Here is a 24,703-nt window from a genome sequence, read left to right on the forward strand (position 1 = left end):
ACACAGACAAACCCAAACCCACAACCAGCAAGGGGTGCACTTTAAAGGCCTCTGGTCTCCCACCCCTACTCATGCAGTTTAACATATCCGAAAACCAAAATGACACCTGGGCACAATGGCTCATACCTGTAATCCCAGCACTTTGGGAGGCCAAGGCGGGCAGCTCACTTGAGGCCAGAATTTCTAGACTAGCCTGGCCAACATGGTGAAAACACATCTCTACTAAAAATACAAAAATAGCTGCACATCGTGGCGGATGCCTCCAGCTATCGGGAGGCTGAGGAACAAGAATCGCTTGAGCCTGGAAGGTGGAGGTTGCAGTGAGCCAAGAGCGCGCCACTGCATTCCAACCTGGGTGACAGAGTAAGATTCTGTCTCAAAAGAAAAAATCAAAATGGCTTGTGGCCTTTAGCCACAGAAGGCAGCTAAGACAGCTGGCCTATAAAGATAAATCAATATACATAGCCTCAACATCTCTAGGCCAGCTAAGCCATCACATCACACAGAATTCTAAATTTATCTAACACTAATAGGCTAATAGGCTGTCTTACCTAAATGACCACCCTGAGCACACAGCTTATTCACCAAATGGAGAGTTACCCCTCTTATAAATGGGAGAAGGCATTCTACCTGCTGTTGAAAGACAAAGTGACAGTTTTCATTGTACAAAACATGCTAGTAAGAAGCTCAGTTTGTGGGGCTGGGGGCAAGGGAGATTCAGAGAACAGCTATCACTTACTTGGATACTGCAAAATGTTTAATATGAAGAGCCTTGACTAGAGTTACTGCCACAAGACACAAAGATTACCCAGTATACAAAACCTTCCATTTTTTGGCAGTAATCTTGAACCCTGGAAAAGCCTACAAACACCTTTCAGTTATAGAATTAAGGTGTAAATACACAGATAACTGTTCCAGAAATAGTTGAAATTACTACTCAACAGTGGCAAGATTTTAAGGTTTTTATTTTATTAAAAATATAGCAACATAATAGCAGCATCGTTTGATAAATCTTTACTAGTACCATTTAAAACTAGTCCTACTCACAAATAAACACCACCTATGCAGCATGTTTATGTTTACATTTCAAACTCTTCCCTTGATAATCTAACACTGTTCTATTAATCTAATCAATATTAAGGAGGTAATTTAAGCATTGTTGATCTACACAGCTACACAGTATACTCAAATTTCATACTTGAATCTACCATAGAAATCAGGAATTCTTTATTCCCCAACAGTGTGTTACCTACCAGTACCCTCAAAATGGTGGAAATCAACCTCTTCTTTCAGTATTTTTATTAATTTAACTTACATATATGGTTAAGAAATTATCTGTCTAGCAAATAAAAATAAACCAATGGAACTCCTACTCCAAACCAATCCTGGAAAAATAAAATTTAGAGGTAAAATATGTGAAATCTCCCAAAAGTTGGCAATTTTCAAAATTAAATTGTTAACTAGATAAAAATTTAAAAATCAGGTAACAGACTTAAAACCTTTTATAAACATTGTATTAAGAAATGCTATATCTGATATAAACTAATTATAACGAACTAATTGCTAGAAACTATAAAAGTACCTTAGAATGGAAGAGAGCTACTAAATCCAACTGACCGAATTAGTTACTAAATCCAACTGACAGATATAACCAAAGTCATAAACGGCTTTAGCTTTTATTTTTAAAATAATGCATTGCCAGGTGCAGTGGCTCACACCTGTAATCTCAGCACTTTGGAAGGCTGAGGCAGGTAGATTGTTTGAGCCCAGGGGTTTGAGACCAGTCTAGGCAACATGGCAAGACCCTGTCTCTACAAAAAAATTTTTTTATTAGCTGGGCATGGTGGCACACATCTATGGACCCAGCTACGGGAGAGGCCGAAGTGAGAGAACCACCCATGCCAGAAAAGGTCAAGATTGCAATGAGTTGTGATCAAGTCACTGCACTCCAGCCTAGGTGACAAGAGTGAGACGCTGTCTCAAAAGAAAAGTAATGATATTGTATTACTCTTCCGGCAAAACCACCAATAAAAGTGTACTAAAAACAAACTCACCCACAAACCCAAGATTAAGTAGGGAAGTCAATTTTATTTTAAAAATTTATTACATTTATACTAAACTCCTGCTTCCAGAAATATAATTTAGCTCTTTTAAGAGCACTAGCTATTAAAATTTGAAAATAAACAATCTAATTTTAAGTGAAAATTACATTAGTAAATAAACATGAGAAAATAATATATATGTAGTGAAAATAAAAAATATTTAAACACAAGAAACACATGTGCACTGCACTGCACATTTACTTTGTGGGAATGGCTCTACATTGTAACATACCCAATTAAAATCAGATACTGTCTTCCAATGAAAACATAAGAAATGATTCACTGAAATTTTAGGTTATTCAATGGCATCCCTCCGAAGTGATTCATTTTAATTGCTAATTCAACAATAATTAAATCATGCTCTTTATTTCTAATAGATTGAAAAAAAAACTTAGAGGCCTATTACTCTACATTATAATTCTTGAATTTACATAGTATATCTTTCACTTGAGAGGGGAGTTGGATCAGGGTTCTAAGTTTTAAAATAAAGATAGCAACATATACATAGGAATTACTGAAGGTCTTGAAAATTATTACTATTACAAAATAAATTCTCTTGACCCCTCCCCCCTCAAAAAAACCTTTTCATTATAAATGCCAGTGTTTATTTTTAATTGAGCATGTCAAAATTTAAGTGTCTGACACTGCCAAAGATCAACATAGCAGGTATTGAACCTCTTGAAGAAAAGAACTTGAAACACAGGGAAGATCACAAGCTGACTAGTGTTTGCAATTATAAGCTAATTAGATTAGATAGAAAATAAGACTATAACTGCAGAACTTCAGGATTTAAGTTTTGACACAAAACTAATGCACTAGCTTATGAACTAATGCACCATCTTATGTTACTAGTTCAGTGTGCATTGCTGAAAAGCAAGAAAGAGAGTACCAGCAGAATTTGTCTACAATGATAACTAGCAACTACAACTTAAGGAACAGAGTGTACTCTGTGTAATCAAGCTAAAAAAGATAATTACAGAAAGTATCAAGTATGAAATAGCTGTCTTCTTGGCCTTACCTCAAGTTTACCTGACAACAACTACCTGGGATTAATAAAAAAATAAAATAAAATAAGTCTTAAAAAAAAAAATACCCTGAAAGAATAAACAAATGAAAACATATGAGCTATTGTAAGTGAACAAAGAAAGTATGTCTCACACACACGTGCACATGCACACACATGGGGACACACACACACACACACACCCTCTAGACCCTAGAATGCCTTGCTTCCATAAGCCCATGTAAGAAAATGTCAAACCCCAATAACAATCTGATTTCCCTTTCTCCAGATCTCTTGTATTTCTACTCACTCTTAGCTTTTACAAATCAGTGTTTCAAGATTATAGTAAGAATACTTTAAAGCTGAATAAATATCAGCAAGGAAAATAACAGCAGGAACCAAATTAAATGTTAATTACCAACATAAAAAACATGTAAGAAGAGTCCAGAGTACAAGAAAACACACATACTTTAAATGACTTGTTTTATAGACTCCACACAAACACACACTCCATGTCACAACCATCTCGATGCCAACTAAAATGAGAGCAGGATAAAACTAAAATGCTTTTTTGAAATGCATAAACAAATATTTTCCTCTAAAATACTTAGCTTTATTAGAGAAATGGTACTAAAAATAACAGATTCCAACATTTGCTCTATTTCTACTTATATATCATAAATAAGACAGCTGTTGATGCAAGACACACTCTTTCACAATCTTTCCATATGCACCCAAGCATTCTTTTATCAGAATAAGCTGTTTACCAGCCAACCGTACGTGGTTGAATGATTAAAATGACCATCTATACTTTACATAGTAAAGCATCTTCCAAAATTTTAATGTACACAGTGACAAAAAGGAAAAACAAACAAACAAACAAAAAACAGTAATTCTCAACACATGAAGAGTGATTAAGCAGCTTCATAATCGAATCAGGCTTCATTATTTGCAATAAGGGCAACTCTTTCCATTCCCCACCAAATACTAGTTTCAATCTTATTAACATTAAAAGAAAATGCAAATTGAAACCAAGTAACTAACATGCTACTCAGCTTTTCAGATCTAAAAAAGTAACTCTTCCCATGAGGTAAGGCAACTGAGTAATCTGATTGTATTAGATTGCATTAAAATAATTATACTTAATCTTTTAATAACTAATTAAAAGGTATTACTTTTTTGGAAATACAACAATGAGGAGTTCAGAAACCACAAGTTATAAGCACTGGGGAAAAACATCAGCAGTGTTGTCACTTTACTATGTGCATACTTTCTGTAAAAAAGTGAGCTTAAAAATGATGGATGACCTGTATCTAAACTCGAGTACACATATCCTTAAACATAAAACAAATAACCTCCCAAATACTCCTAAGTCCTTCTTTTAAGTACAATTTCTGCACATCATTTATGAAAAGATGATTGAGAGGTAATAAGGCCATCCAATGTAGACAACTAAAGAGTTTTCTTCGATTTAAGGAAAATAAGAAAATGTTTCATTTTCAATTGTTACAGTATAAAACTGATGGTCCCAAAGCTGCATGACTCTAAAGTCATTCTTGAAAACAGGACTTCCTTCTCATATTAGGTGAAATAAGAAGCTCTTCTGACATCCACTTACACAATTCTCTATGGGTATGAATGAAATATCCATCTAGATTCCATATGAATTGAGAATGACTAGCACATATAAAATTCTAGAAAACAGTATACCACATTGTAGAAGGCACTAAAGCTTCAGCTTGTGCTCCCATAGCCCATTTTCAAAAGCCAGTTTCCTTTTTATACGGGCACCTTTGCCACCTACAGCTGACAAGACACACTGCAATATTATTCATAATAAGCCTGGAAATGTCAAGAAAATTTAGAAAGAAATGCTCACTTTGCGGGTAGACCCAATGATTCTAAACACTGAATACCAATTCATCATTATTAGTATTCAACACAGTTGCTCTTCCTTTTGAAAGAGAACAGTAGCATGCATTGTCAGTTTTTTAATCCACTTATTTAAGCAATTTTAATCTGCGAAACTATTTTAACGAAAAATTGTCCTAAACAGTGAGCAAAAGAAAACACAAGTGAGAATTTAACACAATCACTGTAAGTCCTGTGAAGTAAATGTTAAAACTTCTTACATACTTTGCACTTACAAGGGTGTGTATATATTTGCACCAATTTCAAGCACATCATCAAACTGTGTATACTGAAATTAAAAAAAGAGTAAAACAATACAAAATTCAGTAACTAGCATTTTTTTTTAAGAGCCTCCAATGCTTATCTCCAGTCTTTAGGGATAGTACAAACTTGGATCTTTGATGTTCAATATATTTGCAATGGTTCTTGGCAAACACTAACAAACCACACGACAAGTGTGTCGGCCACCATGGAAATGCACAGATTTTAGAAGATGAGTTTGGGTAACATCTGTTATTTTCATGATGTCCATGCTTTATTTTCTTACTCAGTAACAAGATGGTCACAAAGTCATCTAACAACTGAAAAAGCTGTTAGATCCTATCTTTACGCTCAACTAGATTTCTTTCCTGTTTACATCTTGTTGAGAGAATTAAAAGCTTTGGATTTGATTCCAGCATTGAGTGCAGAGGTACACTTGTCGGTCCTATACTGCTTCCGTTTTGGTAGAGAGGTTTTCTTCATTCAGCTGACAATTTCCATTGTGCTGTACTTTGTTTTCTTCAGTCCTTGGTGCATCCTTGTCATCTACTTCTTTGCTCACACTTGAATCTGGTTCTTTATTGTGCTCCTTCTCCTACAATGAGTAATTAAGGTATGCATTTAATAGTTTCCTCAAGAACTGCCTGCTATTATTACAAAAATGTGAAACATTATCTTTTGTGAATTAAAAAACTGGGTATTATTTTCTCCCATTATGTTTTCACCTAAAAGGAATATGCAAACACCATCAATCTGCCCTTTGTATTCTCATGAAAGATGGACAATCCATGGAAATTAAACTAGAATAGGTGAACAGAAATTTTAAGCAAGTGCTCAATAAATGTTGCTGACAGACTTGAAAAAGTGGGTCAGATCTCTTTAAAGAGTGAAATAATTTCCAAGGATACCAGGATAGATTTTCAATCTGGAAACCAATGCAGCAAAAATAAGTAAAGGTAGAAAAGGAAGTTATATCCCTCCTGGAAAAGACTGTTCAAGAACACTCCAATTTCTATCCTCAATTTAAAAGAGAATTAAATGAGAACAAACAGTGCCTGGCACAATAGTAAATGCTTAATAAATATTATCAATGTTATTGATGATGATGATAAACCTCTATCAGTATGACAATACATAAATCTGTAAGATAGATGTTCCAAAATTCATAATTTCCAAATACAAATATACTTTACCAGTGTAAGTAATTTAACATAATTCACAACTACTTAAAATATTTATCCTAACATAATTCACACAACTACTTATTCATCCAAGTGACAAAAAAGCTAACTTGGTAGAATTTGGTTTTCCATTAGGTATTCTAACCCAACAAACCTAATGTTAACTATGTATTATAAAACCAGTAACAGAAAGTCTTTTCAAACATAAATTGAGGAAAATGGCATCAGGCAGAAATCATAGCATCAAATACATTTGTTACTGTTGGTTCCTTAAATTTTTCTTATTGCATGCCATGTTATGATTCTCTAAAATAAGGAATGCAATTGTTATAGTTTTACTGGCTCTTATCTCTTCAACATTTATTTTAAATGACCAATTAAATATTTTTAAATGTAACAATGTACAAGACACTGTTCCCCAAAGAGCTTTCAGTCTAAAGCCATTTGTATGCAATAAAGAACAATCTCCAGTGCCAGACACTGAATGACTGCTGCTTACTTTAAGAGAAGTACTGCTCTTTTCCAACTTCTCCTTCCCATCTCTGTCATTAGAACTCTTTCTTATAGATGTTGAACGTTCTCTCTCTCTTCTTTCACTGATGTGGTCCCTTTCTTTTTCTCTCTTTTTATCCTTCTTATTTCTGCTGTAAGAATATTCATATGTCAGTCAAATCCTAAGAAATCGAAGATCTATTGTATTCTTGACAAAACATCCTTTTCTAACACTGGATATCTAAAATAATACATTGTTAATAAGCATTAACAACAAGCTGGTTTGCAAAGTAACATAAATGAGTACTACAACCTGACCTACTCCACCCTTAGCCCAATTCGTTTCTTAAGGATACACAAGTCATTTTGGCAGAAGCCACCATATGTTCTCATAAAACACTATTTGGTATTGCCTATTTAATAGTTTTCAAATATTCAAGATTTATTTATGTACTGAAATAAGGAGCAAATAAAACCAAATGAATACGTATCTGCCTCATTTTGCAAAGAGAAACAGGAAAGATAAATCAAATGATTGGTCAATTACACAAGGTGAATAGGAACAAGGTAGAAGGAATGGAAACGGGAGTGACATTTTCTGAATGTATCTTTTTGTCTAATTTTAGTTCATAAGAGAAAAGTTTTTACTTTCCTGGATAAAGCATTTGTTTCAAAAATACAAATATGGCCTTCATCTAGAGTATCCTAAGCCTTCCATCATTCTCACAAAAAACAAAAACCTATAAGCAAATAAACAAAAGACCCCTCTGCTAGAAAATCACCTAAAAAATTATAACCAATTAGTAAGGCAGTGGATTAAAAAAACAAATATACAGAAATCAATAACTTTCCTATGTACGAACCTAACCTCCAATTAAACATAATGAAAAAAAGACATTTCCAACCGCAACAAAAATTCCTAGGAATTAGGAAATGCATAAAACCTATACGAAAACAAATACTGAAACATTCCTGAAAACACTAAGGATGGCCTGAATAAGATGTGCCACATTGCTTGTCTACAGCCATACCACCCTGAACATTCCTAATCTCATCAGATATACCACATTCCTGGACAGAAAAGACTTGTCATCATAAATCTTGATTTATTAATAAACTTGTTTATCACTTTCCCTAAGTTATTTTATAAATCTAATGCAACTATAATACAAATTATCAATAGGTTTTATTTCCGAAACACAAACAATGAACTCCTGTTCAAACGGAAAAATAACCATGAAAGGAAAGCTGACCATCCTCAAAAAAGCAATGAGGGATACAGAGAACAAGCCTTGCCAAATACTTACAAGTGTGGGACACTAGCACACGACTGGCCAGTCAAACCAATCCATCCAAAACAAAAAACATAGAAAAATATAGCACATGACAAAGGCAACATATCAAATTATTGTCACAAAAATTTAGTTTTTAACAAACAGGTACTGCAACAACAGGGATGCATTTGTAAAATAAAACTGTAACCATATGCCACATTGTACATAAGACTTTAACCAAAGATTTAAATGCAAAATATAAAACTAAAAAAAGTACAAGAATAGGAAAGTTCTCTTATAATCTTGGAATAGGAAAAGCTTTTAATCATTTTTTGACTCACATAAGAAGTCATAAAAGAAAGTTATTTTAAAAATGAAAAATCTTTGGCCGGGCACGGTAGCTAATGCCTGTAGTCCCAGCACTTTGGGAGGCCGACGCAAGCAGATCATGAGGTCAAGAAATGGAGACCATCCTGGCCAACATGGTGAAACCCCGTCTCTACTAAAAATACAAAAAAAATTAGCCAGGTGTGGTGGCACGCGCCTGTGGTCCTAGCTATTCGGCAGGCTGAGGCGGAAGAATCACTTGAACCCAGGAGGCAGAGGTTGCAGTGAGCCAAGATTGTGCCATTGCACTCCAGCCTGGCGACAGAAAAAGACTCCGTCTCAAAAAAAAAAAAAAAAAAAAAGAGGAAAAAAAAGTCTTTGTAAAATCAAGTCTCATGAACAATTTTTTTTTAAAAAAACAGCTAACAGAATATTTAAAATCATATCACCAAACAATAAACTCCCTAATATAAAAGAGTCCTTGGAAATAGAAGAGGAAACAAAAAGGCCCAACAGAAAAATGGACAGAGTATACAAACAATTCACAAGTGGTTTTCAAATGTATAAAGGCATCACTTTATTCATAATTGTTTAAGAGTGCAAACTGCTGCCAACCCTTATGGAGGATAATTTGGAAATATCTCTCAAAAATTACAAACATGCTTATCATTTAACCTAACAATGCAATTTCTTCAGATTTTTTTCCTACCCACATGCACACTAAAAATGACTTAAGTCCAAAGCTATTCATTACAGCATTATATAATTTATGGTAGGAAAATTTTAAAAACCCATTCTACTATAACCTACTTTAATAACCAAGGTACTGCCATACAATGGAAGTCTATGCAATTATAAAAAGAAATTGAAGAAGCTCTCTCTGACCTGGTAAGTGACAAAAAGTCTTTCTGGTAGTTAAATGACAAAAGCAAGTGCACAACAGTGTGTATTTTGTGTTGCTTTTTATATTAGAAAAAAAGATACATTCTCCTATTGTATCTATATATGAAACTGGAAGCACATACAAAAAAACCTAAGGAAGTCATTACTCATGGGGACAGTGTAGATGGGCACTTAAGTGGAAATTAAGACTTCCTAATATATGACATTTTATCTTTAATTTCTGAAGGACAGAAATGTATTATTAATTTAAAATATAAAGTTTAATAAATAAAGACACGAATTTAAAAATTTTTTTAATATTTCTTGCTTTCTGTTTAGTTTTAGCACAAGCTTCCAACCTACCTCCTAGGGGATGGAGATCTAGAAGATTTCCTTTTTATGGTTTTTGATGTTCTTGGCGATCTGGAAGAACTCCTGCTCCTCCTCCTACGCCTTTCCCTGAAAGCCAAAAATACATCATTTTTAAAAACAGTAATTGAAATAAAGGGCAATTCAAATATACAAAAACAAAAGAGTCCTTGATACTCTCATATGAACAGTATTCTTTAGAGGCCAGTTTAAACTTATACCCTTTATGAACATGTTCAATCACGTAACTTTAGAGTAGGACAAATTAAGAACCATATATTTTACAGACTGATGAAAACATCATCTAAGATTTAATATTAGGAAGGGTAGAGGACCTCCCCCTTTTCATCTGGTTTATTTGAACAATAGTTTCTTCAGTAGAAAAAAATATTAATGGTGTTTCTGCTTCTCTCAAGTATGTTCTTTCTCAGCAGCTAAAACATGTTTTGCTTATCAAATCTTCTGTCCTGTATCTAGCTCCTTGCTGCCCTGCTGTGGATTATAACAAAGTAACAGGCCCTTTTCAAGAACTGAAACATGAGTTGGCCTGTAAAATGTGAACTTTCTATACCCAATTATTTACAATGTCTATTTAAAAAGCATTTACTTTACTATCATTTTAGAGAAATAGTTTTGCCCTCCAACCTCTTATTTCATTAATGTTGTTCTATTAATTTAAAATTTTAGTGCACAAGTTGTGCTAAATTTAAGCAAAATAGTTAAAATCTAGGATGTAAATACAACCGGAATAATTACAAAGATTTACATTTTTATTATTAAAAACCATTTTGCTTATTAGCAGATTAACAAATGATGAGTATTCTAAACTACTTCAACTCAAAAACAATGAACTTCGTTAGGTCTGTAATTTAGGAGAGATGGTGTGTGGATATATCCAATGATCAATCTCACAAGGAGTTCTGATCATCAGTGACCACACAGAAAAACAAAATCCTCTGGAATTCATGTTATCTTTACCCTCTCAGGAAACTGATTCTAAGAGATTAATAAAATATTTTGTCCAAGTTTTCCATTTTTAAAATAAAAAGTATTCACATGGCATGTATAACAGATGTTAAAATACAAAGCTCAAGAACTTTGAGAACACAAGTTAATTATAGCTCTACCTAAGACTCTCTCCTCTATTACCCATATTTTTTTTTTTGAGACAGTGTTTGGCTCTTGTTACCAAGACTGGAGTGCAATGGCGAGATCTTGGTTCACCGTAATCTCCACCTCCCAGGTTCATGCGATTCTCCTCCCTCAGCCTCCTCAGTACCTGGGATTATAAGCATGCACCACCACGCCCAGCTAACTTTGTATTTTTAGTAGAGACGGGGTTTCTCCATGTTGGTCAGGCTGGTCTCGAACTCCCGACCTTAGGTGATCCACCCGCCACGGTCTCCCAAAGTGCTGGGATTACAGGCATGAGCCACTGAGACCGGCCCCCATTACCTACTTTTATTCCCAAGGCATTCCAAAATTTTATTTCCTAAGTAATATGGAAATTAGATACATTATTTCATTAAATAAATGCCATTCTCTTAACAGCTCAGCCTAAGAACCAAAAATATGTTCTTTGTAACATGCAAATGTCAGTGTATTCCAGACTTTAAGATTACACAAAGTGGCTCTGCCTTAATCAGACTAATTCTTTTACTTATTTGTTCAGAAAGCACTATGTGCAAGTAGATGTCTAATACCTACTAGCTGATAATAATGAGAGCAAAGCCGCCATAGACAGCAGCAATCTAGACAATTACTTGAGAAAGAAATTATATGAACAACTAGAGTTAGTGAGATTTAGACTAAAATTTGAATTACACACCTTACCCAGATAGACAACTAAGGTCATATTACTTAACCTAATCCATTTTTTTCACCTGAAAAATGAAGACAATTAACAATTCAAGTCTTGGTTGGGCGCAGTGGCTCACACCTGTAATCCCAGCACTTTGGGAGGCCGAGGGGGTGGATCACGAGGTCAGGAGATCGATACCATCCTGGCCAATATGGTGAAATCCCGTCTCTATTAAAAGTACAAAAAAATTAGCAGGGCATGGTGGCGTACGCCTGTAGTCCCAGCTACTCCGGGGCTGAGGCAGGAGAATTGCTTGAACCCAGGAGGTAGAGATCATAGTGAGCCAAGATCACGCCACTGCACCACAGCCTGGTGACAGCGTAAGACTCCATCTCAAAAAAAAATAATAATAATAATTCAAGTCTTATGAGGTTGTTGAGGATTTAGGATAAATTCTATAATGTATGAAGCACAGAGTCTGACACAGAAGAAGGTACTCAATAAATATTACTTTCTCCTTCCCTTTCTTGGTGTCACCTTTATTGACGGTAACTTTTAAGCATTAACTTTTTTTAGTATCACTTTCTTTAAAAATATAAATTAGACAATGTTAGAAATAAAAATATTAACTGAACTATTTTTTGAACAGTTAAAATATTTTCCATTTAGTCAACAAATCAGAACATCTGAAAGGCAGAAAAATGCTAAAAGACAAGAAATATAACTCCCGGCTGGACGCAAGAGCTCAAGTCCATAATTTCAGTACTTTGGGAGGCTGAGGTCAGGAGTTCGAGACCAGCCTGGACAACATGATGAAACCCCGTCTCTACCAAAAATACAAAAATTAGCTGGGTGTGGTGGCATATGCCTGTAATCCCAGCTACTCATGAGGCTGAGGCAGGAGAATTGCTTGAATCCAGGAAGCAGAGGCTGCAGTGAGCCAAGATCGCACCATTGCATTCCAGCCTGGGAGACTCTCAAAAAAGTTTAAAAAAAAAAAGAAATTTTAACTCTTTACTAAGCTCTTCTGAAAGCATGAAACATTCCAAATTGCTGAGCCTTCATGAACTAATGTCAGTTGTCTTTTATTCTCGAGGCCTCAGACATTACTGAACAATATATTTGAACTAAGTGCGGTGACTCATGTCTGTAATTCTGGCACTTTGGGAAGCTAAGGAGGGCAGATCACTTAAGGCCAGTAGTTCAAGATCAGCCTGGCCAACATGGTGAAACTCCACCTCTACCAAAAATACAAAACTTAGCCAGGCATTGTGGTATACACCTGTAATCCCAGCTACTCAGGAGGCTAAGGTATAAGAATCACTTGCACCTAGGAGGCAGAGGTTGCAGCGAGCCAAAATCATGACATCGCACTTCAGCCTGGGCAACAGAGCAAGATTCCATCTCAAAAAAATAAACATAAATATTTAGGAATTAAAGTGAACATGTGAACTTTCCTCTACACCAAACAACTTAAAATGGCCCAAGAAAAAAATTAAACATTTCCATGTCATCAGAAAAAGTAAATTCAAGTTATTAAAAAGGAATTAAAATAGTATTTGGTGCTGTGAAAGGTAAACAAACAATCACAGAAACACAAAGACAAGTGTGACACAGAATCAATAAAAATCGCTTTGCAGTAAAGGTGCAGTTACAAGGCTCAAACTGATACCCACAGCAAAGGAGGTTACATTAATTCTTCAATCTGTGGTTCAATGTGCTGAAATTCAGCTGCAATGTTTAATTTTGAGCCTTGTTTTAACAAAATGTGCTATTGCTTTCAATTTTATGCTTCTGAGGTAGTTTTTAAAAGTAAGTACCAAGTAGAATTCTCAAACTTAATCTCTAAAATAAAGGAAAAGGGCTACTATGCTTCTGATACAAAGCATCAGCTTCCTCAGGTTTTAAAACAGTGATAATAACCTTCTCTCAGGCCTGTTGTGAAGATTAAATAAGGTGACACAGGAAAAAGTCTGCTGACATCATGTCTGACATACAGTAAAGTGCACAATAAATGTCTACAATTATCTTTTATTACCTAGTCAAACGCTAGTATTAGGAATAAACTACTTTAAAAATGGGAAACATATATTCCTTTATTTCAAATTATTTTCTATTAAAAAATCTTAAAAATACCTTTAAAATTTGCTTATATATTTCATAGTTTTAAGATAGTGTAATATAAGTTAGGCGCTTCCTTTTAAGTAAGGATGTTGGTTTAGATAATCTGAAATCTCAAGGTTGTTCTCATTTTACAGCTGGTACTATGGCAACCTGCTGCCACCTGGTGGTAGTATACCTATAATAAACTGATACAACAGTTTCAAGGAAAAAAATCTAACCCTTAAAACCGACCAAATAAAACAGAACCCAAATTTAAATGTTATGCACTTAACAAAATAAAGGTAAAAATTAACTTAGGTGACAAAGAGGACTAACACTGCAACTTCAGAAATCATTTTGCATATTAAAATTTATCACACCATTCAAAAAGTCTAGAAAAAGCCTAAGAGGCAAATTTGTAATGTGCTTTTTTTTTTTTTGAGAGAGTCTTGCTCTGTCACCAGGAGCCAGGCTGGAGTGCAGTGGCACAAGCTTGGCTCACTGCAACCTCCGCCTCCCAGGTTCAAGCAATGTTCCTGCCTCAGCAACCCAAGTAGTTGGGACCACAGGCCCATGCCACCATGCCCAGCTAATTTTTGTATTTTTTAGTAGAGACGGGGTTTCACCATGTTGGCCAGGATGGTCTCAATCTCCTGACCTTGTGATCCGCCCACCTCGGCCTCCCAACAGGCGTGAGCCACAGCACCCAGCCCCAATGTGCTTTTTAAAAAACTATCTTTCCCTGCCATCCTACCCTCTAAGAAAATAACAATTACTAATATTCTGTTACAATAGTTGTTACAAAGAATAGCTAAAACTTTTCAAATAATGTTGGCCAGTATCATCTGTTTCTCCACACAGATTCAACTGGCACTCCCTCTGCTAGAGAAATGTCTACTCTGAAATTAGAAGAAAATGCTCTTATATTACTTTATAGGTTCCATTTGCATAGAGTAACTTTTCTCTCTCCGTAAAAATTTGTTTCCAATTATCATCAGCAAACCCCTCGGTAAAAATTAAGCATTCTCAAACCTGCTGGAACTACGAGATCTTCGCGATGCATTATAACTCCTGGGTGGTGTTCTGGATTTTTTATCCTTCTTTCTTTTTTCATCTATCTCTTTGGATCTGTCTTTTTCTCGTTCCTTTTCTTTGTCCTGTTCCTTTTCCTTCTCTTTGTCTCGATCCTTTTCATGCTCTTTTTCCCGTTCTTTCTCTCTGTCCTTTTCCTTGTCTTTTTCCCGGTCCTTTTCCCGTTCTTTGTCCCGGTCTTTATCTTTGTTTTTACCCCGTTCCTTTTCTTTTTCACGTTCCTTTTCCCTCTCTCTCTCCTTTTCCCTCTCCTTTTCTCTGTCTTTCTCTTTCACTCTTTCCTTTTCCTTGATCTTTTCTCGAGTGTCTTTTCTCTTGTCCCTTTAAAAACAAAAATACATAAATTTGTAACTAAAATGATTCTACCTCCTACAAAAAGACCTCTCCCACAATTACCAACACAAAACAATTTATAGTAGCTACAAACATTTACATATAAATTTTTATATGGCTCAGGTGTACAAGAAGCTGCTAACAAGGCTATTATATTACACAAGCTGAATTGAGTAGTCTGGAAACCTCATGAGTCACACAGACATCAGATTCAAATCAATGGCAATCAATATTAATCCTAGATTTTAATCCTAGATTACTAAAACAATAAGATAAAAAGTTTAATTTCTCTCATTAAAAACCTAAACCACAACAGATTTTTAACAAATGAAGCCAATTAAAATATTATCCCTTTGCACTAATAGGACTCAGAGGAAAAAGAAAATTATTTTTCGTTTATTTAAAACTTACCGTGAACGTGAACGACTCCTTGACTTCCGTCTCTCCCTTGATTTGGAGCGTTTTTTATGTGGGCTCTTAGATCTACGTCTGTCCTTCTGTCTCGAACGTGATCTATTATGGGATCTACTCCTAAGGAATAACAAATTGTTAGAATAGCAAAACTTATTCTTAGAATTTCAACTTTTAAGAATTAACATCTTTCAGACAAGAAACTTTAAAATCTATCCTAACAGTATCTAACAATATTTTAAAATTTTCTCTTAAATAATAGTTACAAAATCTGAAATACGTCTACTGGAAACTTTACAGGATATTTCCTTGTCTAGAACAGAGATAGAAACAAAGAATTTAACAGTTATTCTGTATATTTTCAGATGTGGTTTTCTTTTGCTAGTCATTTTATGCCTCAAATTAGTACAGAAGATTTTTCCCTGTTGACTTGCACATAACCTGGTCATAACACATCATGACAAGGAGTAGTGGTTACATGGTTCAATAGTTCCTGTGAATGTGTACTGTTTCTCGTAACAAACAAGAAGAATATATAAGGAAGCACAGTACTAATGACGGAGCTACTGTGACAGGAAAATAAAAATCATTACTTGTAAGTTAAAACTAGATATAATCAAATATTGGATTTGCAATGCCTTGATTCATAGCGGTAACTATAATCATAGCTAACAGTTGAGTATCCTTACCTGAAATGCTTAGAACCAGAAGTGTTTTGAATTTCACAGTTTGGGAGATTTTGGAATATTTGCATTATACACACACACACACACACACACACACACACACACACACGACCGGCTGAGCATCCCAAAAGCACAACTAAAAAATCCAAAATGCTCCAAGCAAGCATTTCCTTTGAGCATCATGAAAGCGTTAAAAAAGTTTTGGATTTTGAAGCCTTTTGGATTTTAGATTTTCAAATTTGAGTCTCAACCTATATGAAAAGAAACCTTTAACTGCAGGTAATGTTTAATTGTAGGAAAAGTAACTGTTACTACAATTTTGACCAGGCCCCCTTTCTCACTTTGGAATTTTTTGAGAATGTGATTTTTTTTCACAATGAGGTATCCTAGGAACTACTTATTAAAATGTAACAAAATAGATGCACACAACTTAAAATAGCAAAGTGATTAGATTCAACAGCTTTGGAGTCTGACAATCTGGCTCTGAATGTCACACACTACCTGTGAGAACTCTGGCTAGTCAGTTAACCTCCTCTATAAAGTGGAGTAGGAACCATACCTACATCTCTTAGGGCTGCCATTAGGATTAAAACTGATGATATATGTGAAACTGCGCAGTATTCTCTAGCACAGAGTAAATGTTTAAAACACTTAACTTCTCAATGTCATCACCATTAAAAGTTAACATATATGTAACTTTAAATTAGATCCTTATGTATGTATTCCAAGGAAGCTGAATGAACTTCCATAAGTATGCTTTATACAGTTAAAACTCATCTTGATAGTCATGTTTTAATAAATTAAGTTAGAGCAAATATCAGTAAAAGAAATACATAGAGTTGGGTCAGGCACAGTGGCTCATGCCTGTAATCCCAGCACTTTGGGAGGCCAAGGCAGGCAGATCACTAGAGGTCAATCATCCTTGCCAACATGGTGAAACCCCATCTCTACTAAAAATGTAAAAATTAGCTGGGCATGGTGGTATGCACCTGTAGTCTCGCTTAATCAGGAGGCTGAGGTGGGACAGTCACTTGAACCCAGGGGTTAGAGGTTGCAGTGGGCCGAGATCATGCCACTGCACTCCAGCCTGGGAAACAGAGTGAGACTCCATCTCAAAAAAAAGAAAAAGACCATGCTTGCGGGATGCTTTGAAATCAGGAAAACCTCCAGGCAATAACAAAAATCTTGGATTTTTGTTTTTAAACACATTTTTCAGTTAGTCAAAATGTTGACTGAACATTAACCAACATTACAAATCAAAATTCCAATAGCTAATTTCCATTTAAACTAGTCATCTACTATTTGTCTTTAAAAATAATATACAATTGGCCAGGCATGGTAGCTCACACCTGTAATCCCAGTTCTTTGGGAGGCCAAGGTGGGCAGATCACGAAGTCAAGAAGAGATTGAGACCATCCTGACCAACATGGTGAAACCCATCTCTACTAAAAATATAAAAATTAGCTGAGCCTGGTGGCAGGTGCCACCAGGGTGGGAGCTACTCAGGGGGCTGAGACAGGAGAATCGCCTGGGAGGCTGAGGCTGCGGTAAGATGAGATCGTACCACTGCACTCCAGCCTGACCAGAGTAAGACTCCATCTGAAAAAATAATGATAATAGTAATAATAATATACAATTGTCTTCTATCATAAATATTTTTTAGCCTCATTTAATTCAACACATTTTTTTTCCAAAGACCCCAGATAAGAAATCACATACCACATTTTTAATACCCGAAGATAATTCATAGCTTGCTGAAATCTTTATCACTAGTAATTTAAGCGACATGAAGGTTAATGAATAGATGTTAAGGCAAAACTGCAAAACTGAGAACACTATTAGTCCATTTACAGATCCCCACATAGGGTAATCTTTTAAAGTGCCTTTGCTTCTACATACTTAATAAAAAGTCTTACTGTAAGATTTCTATTTTAACTTGTCCTTGCTAAAAATATAATCTGCTTTCCTCAAAGCAATTTTTCCAACTTGAAACAAAAAACTTATTTAAAAAAATTAATAATGGCTCTCATAAATACGTTAATAATAAAAAACACTGATCACCTGGCTTCCAACCTTACCCTGTAGCTGAGCAAAAGACAGTGCCTAAGAGTAATTATTACATTTTAACTGTGACATTAATATTTTCATGTCAATCTTACCCACTAGTATTTTTCTGATTAAGAATGCTAAAAGTAGGTCAGGTGTGGTGGCTCACACCTATAATCTCAGCACTTTAGGAAGTTGAGGTGGGGAGATCACGAGGTCAAAAGATTGAGACCATCCTGGCCAACATGTGGAAACCCCATCTCTACTAAAAGTACAAAAATAAAACAGGCATGGTGGCACGTGCCTGTAGTCCCAGCTATTCAGGAGACTGAGGCAGGAGCACTGCTTGAACCCGGGAGGCTAAGATTGCAGTCAGCCAAGATTGTGCTACCGCACTCCAACCTGGCAACAGAGCAAGACTCTGTCTCAATCGGAAAAAAAAAAAAAAAAATGCTAAAAGTAGTCAAAAGCAGATCTAATCTAACTAAAGATTTATCATTAGTAGCTCTCATTTTTAATGAGAAATTGTATTATTCTGAATGCAAAATCATATTTTTAAATTAAACTGTAAATAAACAGCAACTTACCATTATGTTGCCTCAGAGTTCATTTGTAAATCAGTTTTCCATTAAAACATTATAAAATGGCTTATAGTTCCTGTGCTAATCTATAAAGGTTATTTGAAATTATAACAATTATAGTACTATCCATCTTTTCTATGTCTCAATAAATAAAACCGACATCAAAACTTGGACAAAATGGAAACATACTTCCCTAATCCTAGACAAGGTCATAGTGACAAGAAACCCCTTCCTCTCTCTTACCTAAAAAGGGGAAGGAACAGGGAAAGGTTGTGGGGAAGGGCTGGGAGGCAGGAAGCATGACTCTAGAAGCATGTGAAAACAGTGAAAAAGTAGAAGGTGGCCCTTTAAGTTAAAGGGTTCTTGCAACCCACACTCCTGCTAAGTCTAACAGGTCAGGGCGAGACCCAAGGGCATCAACTCCCACTAGCACAGGAAGAAAAGTCAAGAAAGGCTTATCAGCCCCTCCCTGATTTCTGGGGGATAGCAGATCCTTCCAGGTCAGAATCTTTAAGTTAAGTGTTTTTAGGTAAGGGATTTTTTTTTTCTCGTTTATAGAGAAGTCATCCTCTTTTGTATTTGTTCATGAACTTAAGGCTACATGCTTCCACATGCATACAAAACCAGAATATGCTGACAAAAATATGTATGTATGCATACATGCCAGTTAAGAACATATATACCATGCCTGTAATCCCAGCACTTTGGGAGGCCAAGGCAGGAAGATCACTTGAGCTAAGGAGTTCGAGACCAACCTGGGCAGCATGATGAAACCCAGTCTCTACAAAAAATACAAAGTTAGCCAGGCGTGGTGGTACACATCTGTGATCTCAGCTACTCGGGAAGCTGAGGTAGGAGGATCACTTGAGCCTGGAGGTGGAGGTTGCAGTGAGCCGAGATCATGCCACAGCACTCCAGCCTGGACAACAGACTGAGACTACATCTCAAAAAAAAAAAAAAAACGAAACAAAGAAATGCACACAATTTTTAATGCTACCTGAACATTTTGGGTACATTTGTTTAGACAGAGCTACACAAAAATACTCTCATAAATAAGAATGCTGATCAACAAATTTCAATTTAGAATGTATAACTTCTCCCCCACTAACCCTTGGAGGGGAGAAATACCTGAATATACTTAAAACAAAAACCTTAAAGTAGACAGCAAAATTATTTGCTATAATTTCAAAAAGCACATAAAACTTCACATAGATCATCAAAGAAACGACAATGTTATTAATCATCAAGTTTTGGCTTGTTCCAGTCTTGGACATTAGCTCTCTCTTACAATCAACACAATATGAGATTCAGGTCATTGGTCTTCCTCAGAAAGGAAGTTGTAATATTACTCTTCAGCCTAATTTTATTTTTCCTTGATCTCCTTTACCCACACCACATCCTGTCAATATATGGAAATATCCATAGTCTAGTACCACTGCAACTTCTGTTCCACCTTCCTTTCCTGATACTGGCTTCTGCTGCACTGCCTTATTTCTTATACATGCAGCAACCTCCTTCACTTGGTTCTGAAAGTGCCTTACGGTAAGACCTTGAATAAAGGCAGTAAAACCATATTCCAAAGGAGATTTTTGCAAAGTAAGAATAGACAAGTATACACCAGATACTAGAATCTAAGAAAGAACATACTATTTTCCTCATTCTTTGAATCTCCTTGATCAGTAACAACAACAACAAAAAAAGAACAAAGCAAACTAAGTCTGCTGGTAAAATAATACACAACAAACTGGTTCCTTTTTTCCCTCCCCCAAATCCTTTCCCTTTCTTTAAAACCCCTAACAATATGCACAAATACTCTTCCCTCCCTGCTCTCTCAAGAGATACATATGTACACATAACATGCAATTAGGATCCACTATACATCCTTTCATATTTCAACAGCCCCCTTCATACCTTAAAAAAGACAACAACATTTGTAACTTTAGTAACGATCTTTAGGGTACTTCCAATCAAAATGGTATTGCCAAGTTTGCATTTTGAGGTCCTCTTTATACCAAAGACAAAGAAATGACTGATAAGGAAAATCAAAAGGATAAAGCTATGATCAAAAATAAGACAAACACAGCTTAAGCAAAGTACTACAACTGAAGCCGAAACTGCAAGTTACTCCTGGGTTTCAGGTCCAAAAGTGGGCAGAGGAGGCTCTTAACACCAGTAATACCAAGGACTCAAAATGTTGCATTGGATACACGGTACTGAAAATAGGGAACTGCTTGAAACTAAGATCTGGGATGGTGCTCCCCAGACCTGGAGTGGACTGGAGAAAGAAAACAAAAAAGCTGCAACTTAAATATGTTCCCTTTTCTCAATATGAAGAATGAAAACAACTTTTGTCACTTCTATGTAAGGTCTAGTTTACTCTTAGAAAAATCTGGAAGAGAGTATCTTTGGACACAAAACTAACTTCTAAAAATAACTATAAGTCACATATTTAAAAATTAAATATCATTAGACAAAATTTCATTCTCAACTACAGTATTACAATTAGAACAATATTTAATGGTAATCACACTTCAGGTGTACACTACTGAAATTTCTAAATTCTGATATTTTGACAAAAACTCAAAAATGTTTAATATTTTAAATACAAAACTAAAATAAAATTTAAACATAACAACAGAAATTCTCACCTGTGTTTTGATTGTGATCTTTTCCTTCTAGAATGGGATTTTGAGCTAGACCTGGATTTTGAACGAGTATGGGAACGAGATCGACCGCCTTTTCTTTCATTGCTCTTTCCAGACTCTGGGAGGAAAAAACCACTTTGCAGTGTAAGCTCAGAACAATTAAAGATCCCAGTTAATAATCAGGCACAAGTGGAATGTACCACATATAGTGCAAGGGGCCTACTCTCTGTACATCCTCCTCCTTCAGAAACATCCAAGAAAGTCATTGCATAAACTCGTTGAGTGCAGCCACCCTGCAGCAGTACATATAAACCAGATTATTATAAACAGCTGTTCGTAATATTTTGTTGCTGCCGTAACGTACGATTATAACATGTCTGCAATTCCTGTGACAGTGATTTTAAGTCCTTTCTCCATTTATTCTGCTAGAATTGAAGCTTAAATTCTGAGTGTTGATTTAGAAATCTGCTCAAATGTAAACCACCTAGATGTTTTTAGAATGGGTTTTTAAATTATTTTCATTAGCAACACAAAAGTTTGAATAGCTGTTCCTTTTTACCTTGCTAAAACACAGTATCTGTATTTTTTTCTAAATCATGGGCTCTCTTTTCTATTTTTAAAAGTAAAATTTTGAGGAAAAGTAAACCTGCTGTATCATAACATTTTACATATATTTACTTTTCACCCTTACAATAACATTTTTGCTTTCAGCAAATCACCTTTGAGCACTGATTTTGCTATGAAAATACAGAGCTGATTAGCTCAGACTAAAGTGCCTCAATTCAGTACCACGCGAAAGGCTAAGATTTGTGCTGTTTTTTCACGAGTATGCTACTTACTATTTCTTGAGTTTCAGTCTTCTTGTTCATAAAATGAAGTGACTAAACAAAATGATTTCTAAAATTCCTTCCAGTTCTAAGATTCTATGGTCTTTAAACCATGACCTATGTAATAACATTATGGCCTTACCTGGTTCAATAGCTGCTGAGATAAATGACTGAGCTTCTCGTACTCGCTTCATTACTTCTTCTAACTCCTTAGCTGCAGCCTGAGGTGTCATCTCAGGGGGTTTTACTATTGCATTGTTGGAGTGATTTATTCTAAATTAAAAATATTAGCATATCACAAATACACACCACATTTTATAAAACACGAAACAAATGTTTATATGATACACATATTTATAAATTTGAGGACATCTCAGAAGCACATTAAGAATGATATAGCTAAATACGGAACAACCAAAAGCAACCTCAAAACCATGATTAATTTCTCATCTCCATTTCCTATCATTCCTTGATAATACAACCAAAAGCAGGAAAAAAAGAAAAATTGAACCCTAGCTAACTTAATTCAAACAGACTAGATTAAGTGCTTTTCCATAGCTTAAAATTAAAATAATTAAAATGTTGATACCAATATGAAAATGAAATCATTTCTATTTTCAGATCAAAAGATCTTATTGATACCCTGTACACTCTAGAAGAATGAAAGGAAAGGTATGTGTATATTATTATATTATGTACACCTTTTTAACCAACCTTGAACCATGGCTGAGTCAGAAACAGCTTTGAATGTGCAAGGTATCTGATAAAACTCTTCCTCTACAGGTAAGAGTGACTTCTCTGATGCACATGAATGGATGTTATGTGTCTTGCTTTACCTCTTCCACACTTGGAAGATAAGTATCCACTAAAAATAGTTACTTATTCTTCAACAGAAAAATCCTATCAAATTGTGTAACTAAAGCAATTTATGAAATTCAAGCAAAACTCTATTTGCCTCAATAATCTGCATGAAAATAGAATTTCCGATCTGGAGTATCTCAAAGGCTATATCAACATTTTACCAACAAGGATATAAGCAAACTTTAAAAGTCAAAATGTCTGGTTTAAAACATTTCTAGGCACTTATAATTTCCTTCTGTAGATTTTGAATTTACCAGTTATTACTGGCAGTACTATAATTAAGCCCACATGTTAAGTTGCCCAATTAGTCTAGAGTCATAACAAAAAACCAACCTGACTTATTAGTAAAAAGACCTACAACCATTATGCAGGGTACATAAATAATGTAAACATTGAATTAGACCCTAGAAAACAGAAAATGAGAAAATAAATGTCTCTAAATAAAGGAATTTAAAGACTAAAATGGTAAGTATCGCAGGTATTTCATTTATACTTAACACAAAGTCTTCCTTTCCACAAATTGCCAATTACTATTAAAAAGAAAAAAAAAAAGCCTTAATTACATCAAAAATACTTTAAATTTTTTCAAAATAATTAAAATTTCTTTGTTTAGGATTTCTTACTTCAGTGGCCTGTCTCCAAACATAACTCCATTAAAAGCAAGGGCCCTTGGTACAGAATTTTGGTCTGCAAATTCCACAAAAGCAAACCGAGTTGGCTGAGTCTCATCACCTGCCATCCGCACAAACTTCACTTCTCCAACTTGTTTAAAAAATTCAAGTAGTTGATCAGCTGTCGTTGTCTAAGGAAACAAAGTGACACTTTGATAAAATATATTCATTTTTAAAAATCAGGTAAACATCACTGTATCCACTGACAGGATTTTTAAGAAGAGAAAAAGAATAAGGGCTACTGCTTTGTTTCTTCATAAATTAGTTACCTGGGAATTCAAATTTCCAACATAAACCGTTCTCCTAATTTCATCTATTTTGGAAGGATCCACATTTCCCATAAGTGGTGGCTGTGGTATCTCTCCGAGTGTTGCAATGTTGGGGTCTAGTGCTGCTGCTGGTATAGCTCCCAAACTGCTAAGTGAAACACCAAGCTATTGAAAGAAGAAAAAAAAAACACAAAACACATATTTTCTATTAGTAACCAAAATCACCATTCTCTAATCTGGAAAAGAATGAACTAACTCAACCAGGATGAAAGGAGACTAGGGACTCCGAACTTTGTATGTCTGACTTATTAAAATAAGGTCACATTTGTTTTAAATGTAATTTGAAATATATTTCTTGTCTGGATATTTTAGCCACTTTTAAACTTGACCCTAAAAACAGGCAGTTTCTCATTATTTGAGGTAGCTATGTTCTACAAAGTTTCCACAAACAATGAATTATTAAATATTGAACAATTATTCCCAGGGAAAATACAGTACGAAATTCCTACAAGCCTCTGTTCACATTTACATTAACTAATAAAATGTTTAACCTTATTTTATATGTGCTTCTGTTT

At 35.2% G+C, this 24,703-nt stretch overlaps 1 protein-coding gene across 5 annotated transcripts in view; it reads right to left on the reverse strand.

The window, feature by feature from the left end:
• Nucleotides 1-948: 948 nt before the first annotated feature.
• The window catches only part of SREK1 (splicing regulatory glutamic acid and lysine rich protein 1), a 41,158-nt gene continuing 17,403 nt past the window's right edge, over nucleotides 949-24,703 (reverse strand). For 2 of the 5 annotated variants that reach the window (XM_008991985.4, XM_078365435.1), the window contains 9 exons: nucleotides 24,129-24,293; nucleotides 23,812-23,990; nucleotides 22,470-22,600; nucleotides 21,504-21,618; nucleotides 15,543-15,662; nucleotides 14,739-15,119; nucleotides 9,797-9,892; nucleotides 6,958-7,099; nucleotides 949-5,872 (listed from right to left, as the gene is read on the reverse strand). In XM_008991985.4, the coding sequence (XP_008990233.1) occupies nucleotides 5,723-5,872; nucleotides 6,958-7,099; nucleotides 9,797-9,892; nucleotides 14,739-15,119; nucleotides 15,543-15,662; nucleotides 21,504-21,618; nucleotides 22,470-22,600; nucleotides 23,812-23,990; nucleotides 24,129-24,293 (1,479 nt within the window). In that variant the 3' untranslated portion in view covers nucleotides 949-5,722. Of the gene's footprint in view, nucleotides 5,873-6,957; nucleotides 7,103-9,796; nucleotides 9,893-14,738; nucleotides 15,120-15,542; nucleotides 15,663-21,503; nucleotides 21,619-22,469; nucleotides 22,601-23,811; nucleotides 23,991-24,128; nucleotides 24,294-24,703 lie in introns of those variants that run through there. The other 3 variants (XM_002744904.6, XM_017969893.4, XM_078365436.1) reach the window with 2 other exon arrangements.

The sequence above is a fragment of the Callithrix jacchus genome, chromosome 2, assembly GCF_049354715.1.
Source record: "Callithrix jacchus isolate 240 chromosome 2, calJac240_pri, whole genome shotgun sequence".
NCBI lineage: Eukaryota > Metazoa > Chordata > Mammalia > Primates > Cebidae > Callithrix > Callithrix jacchus.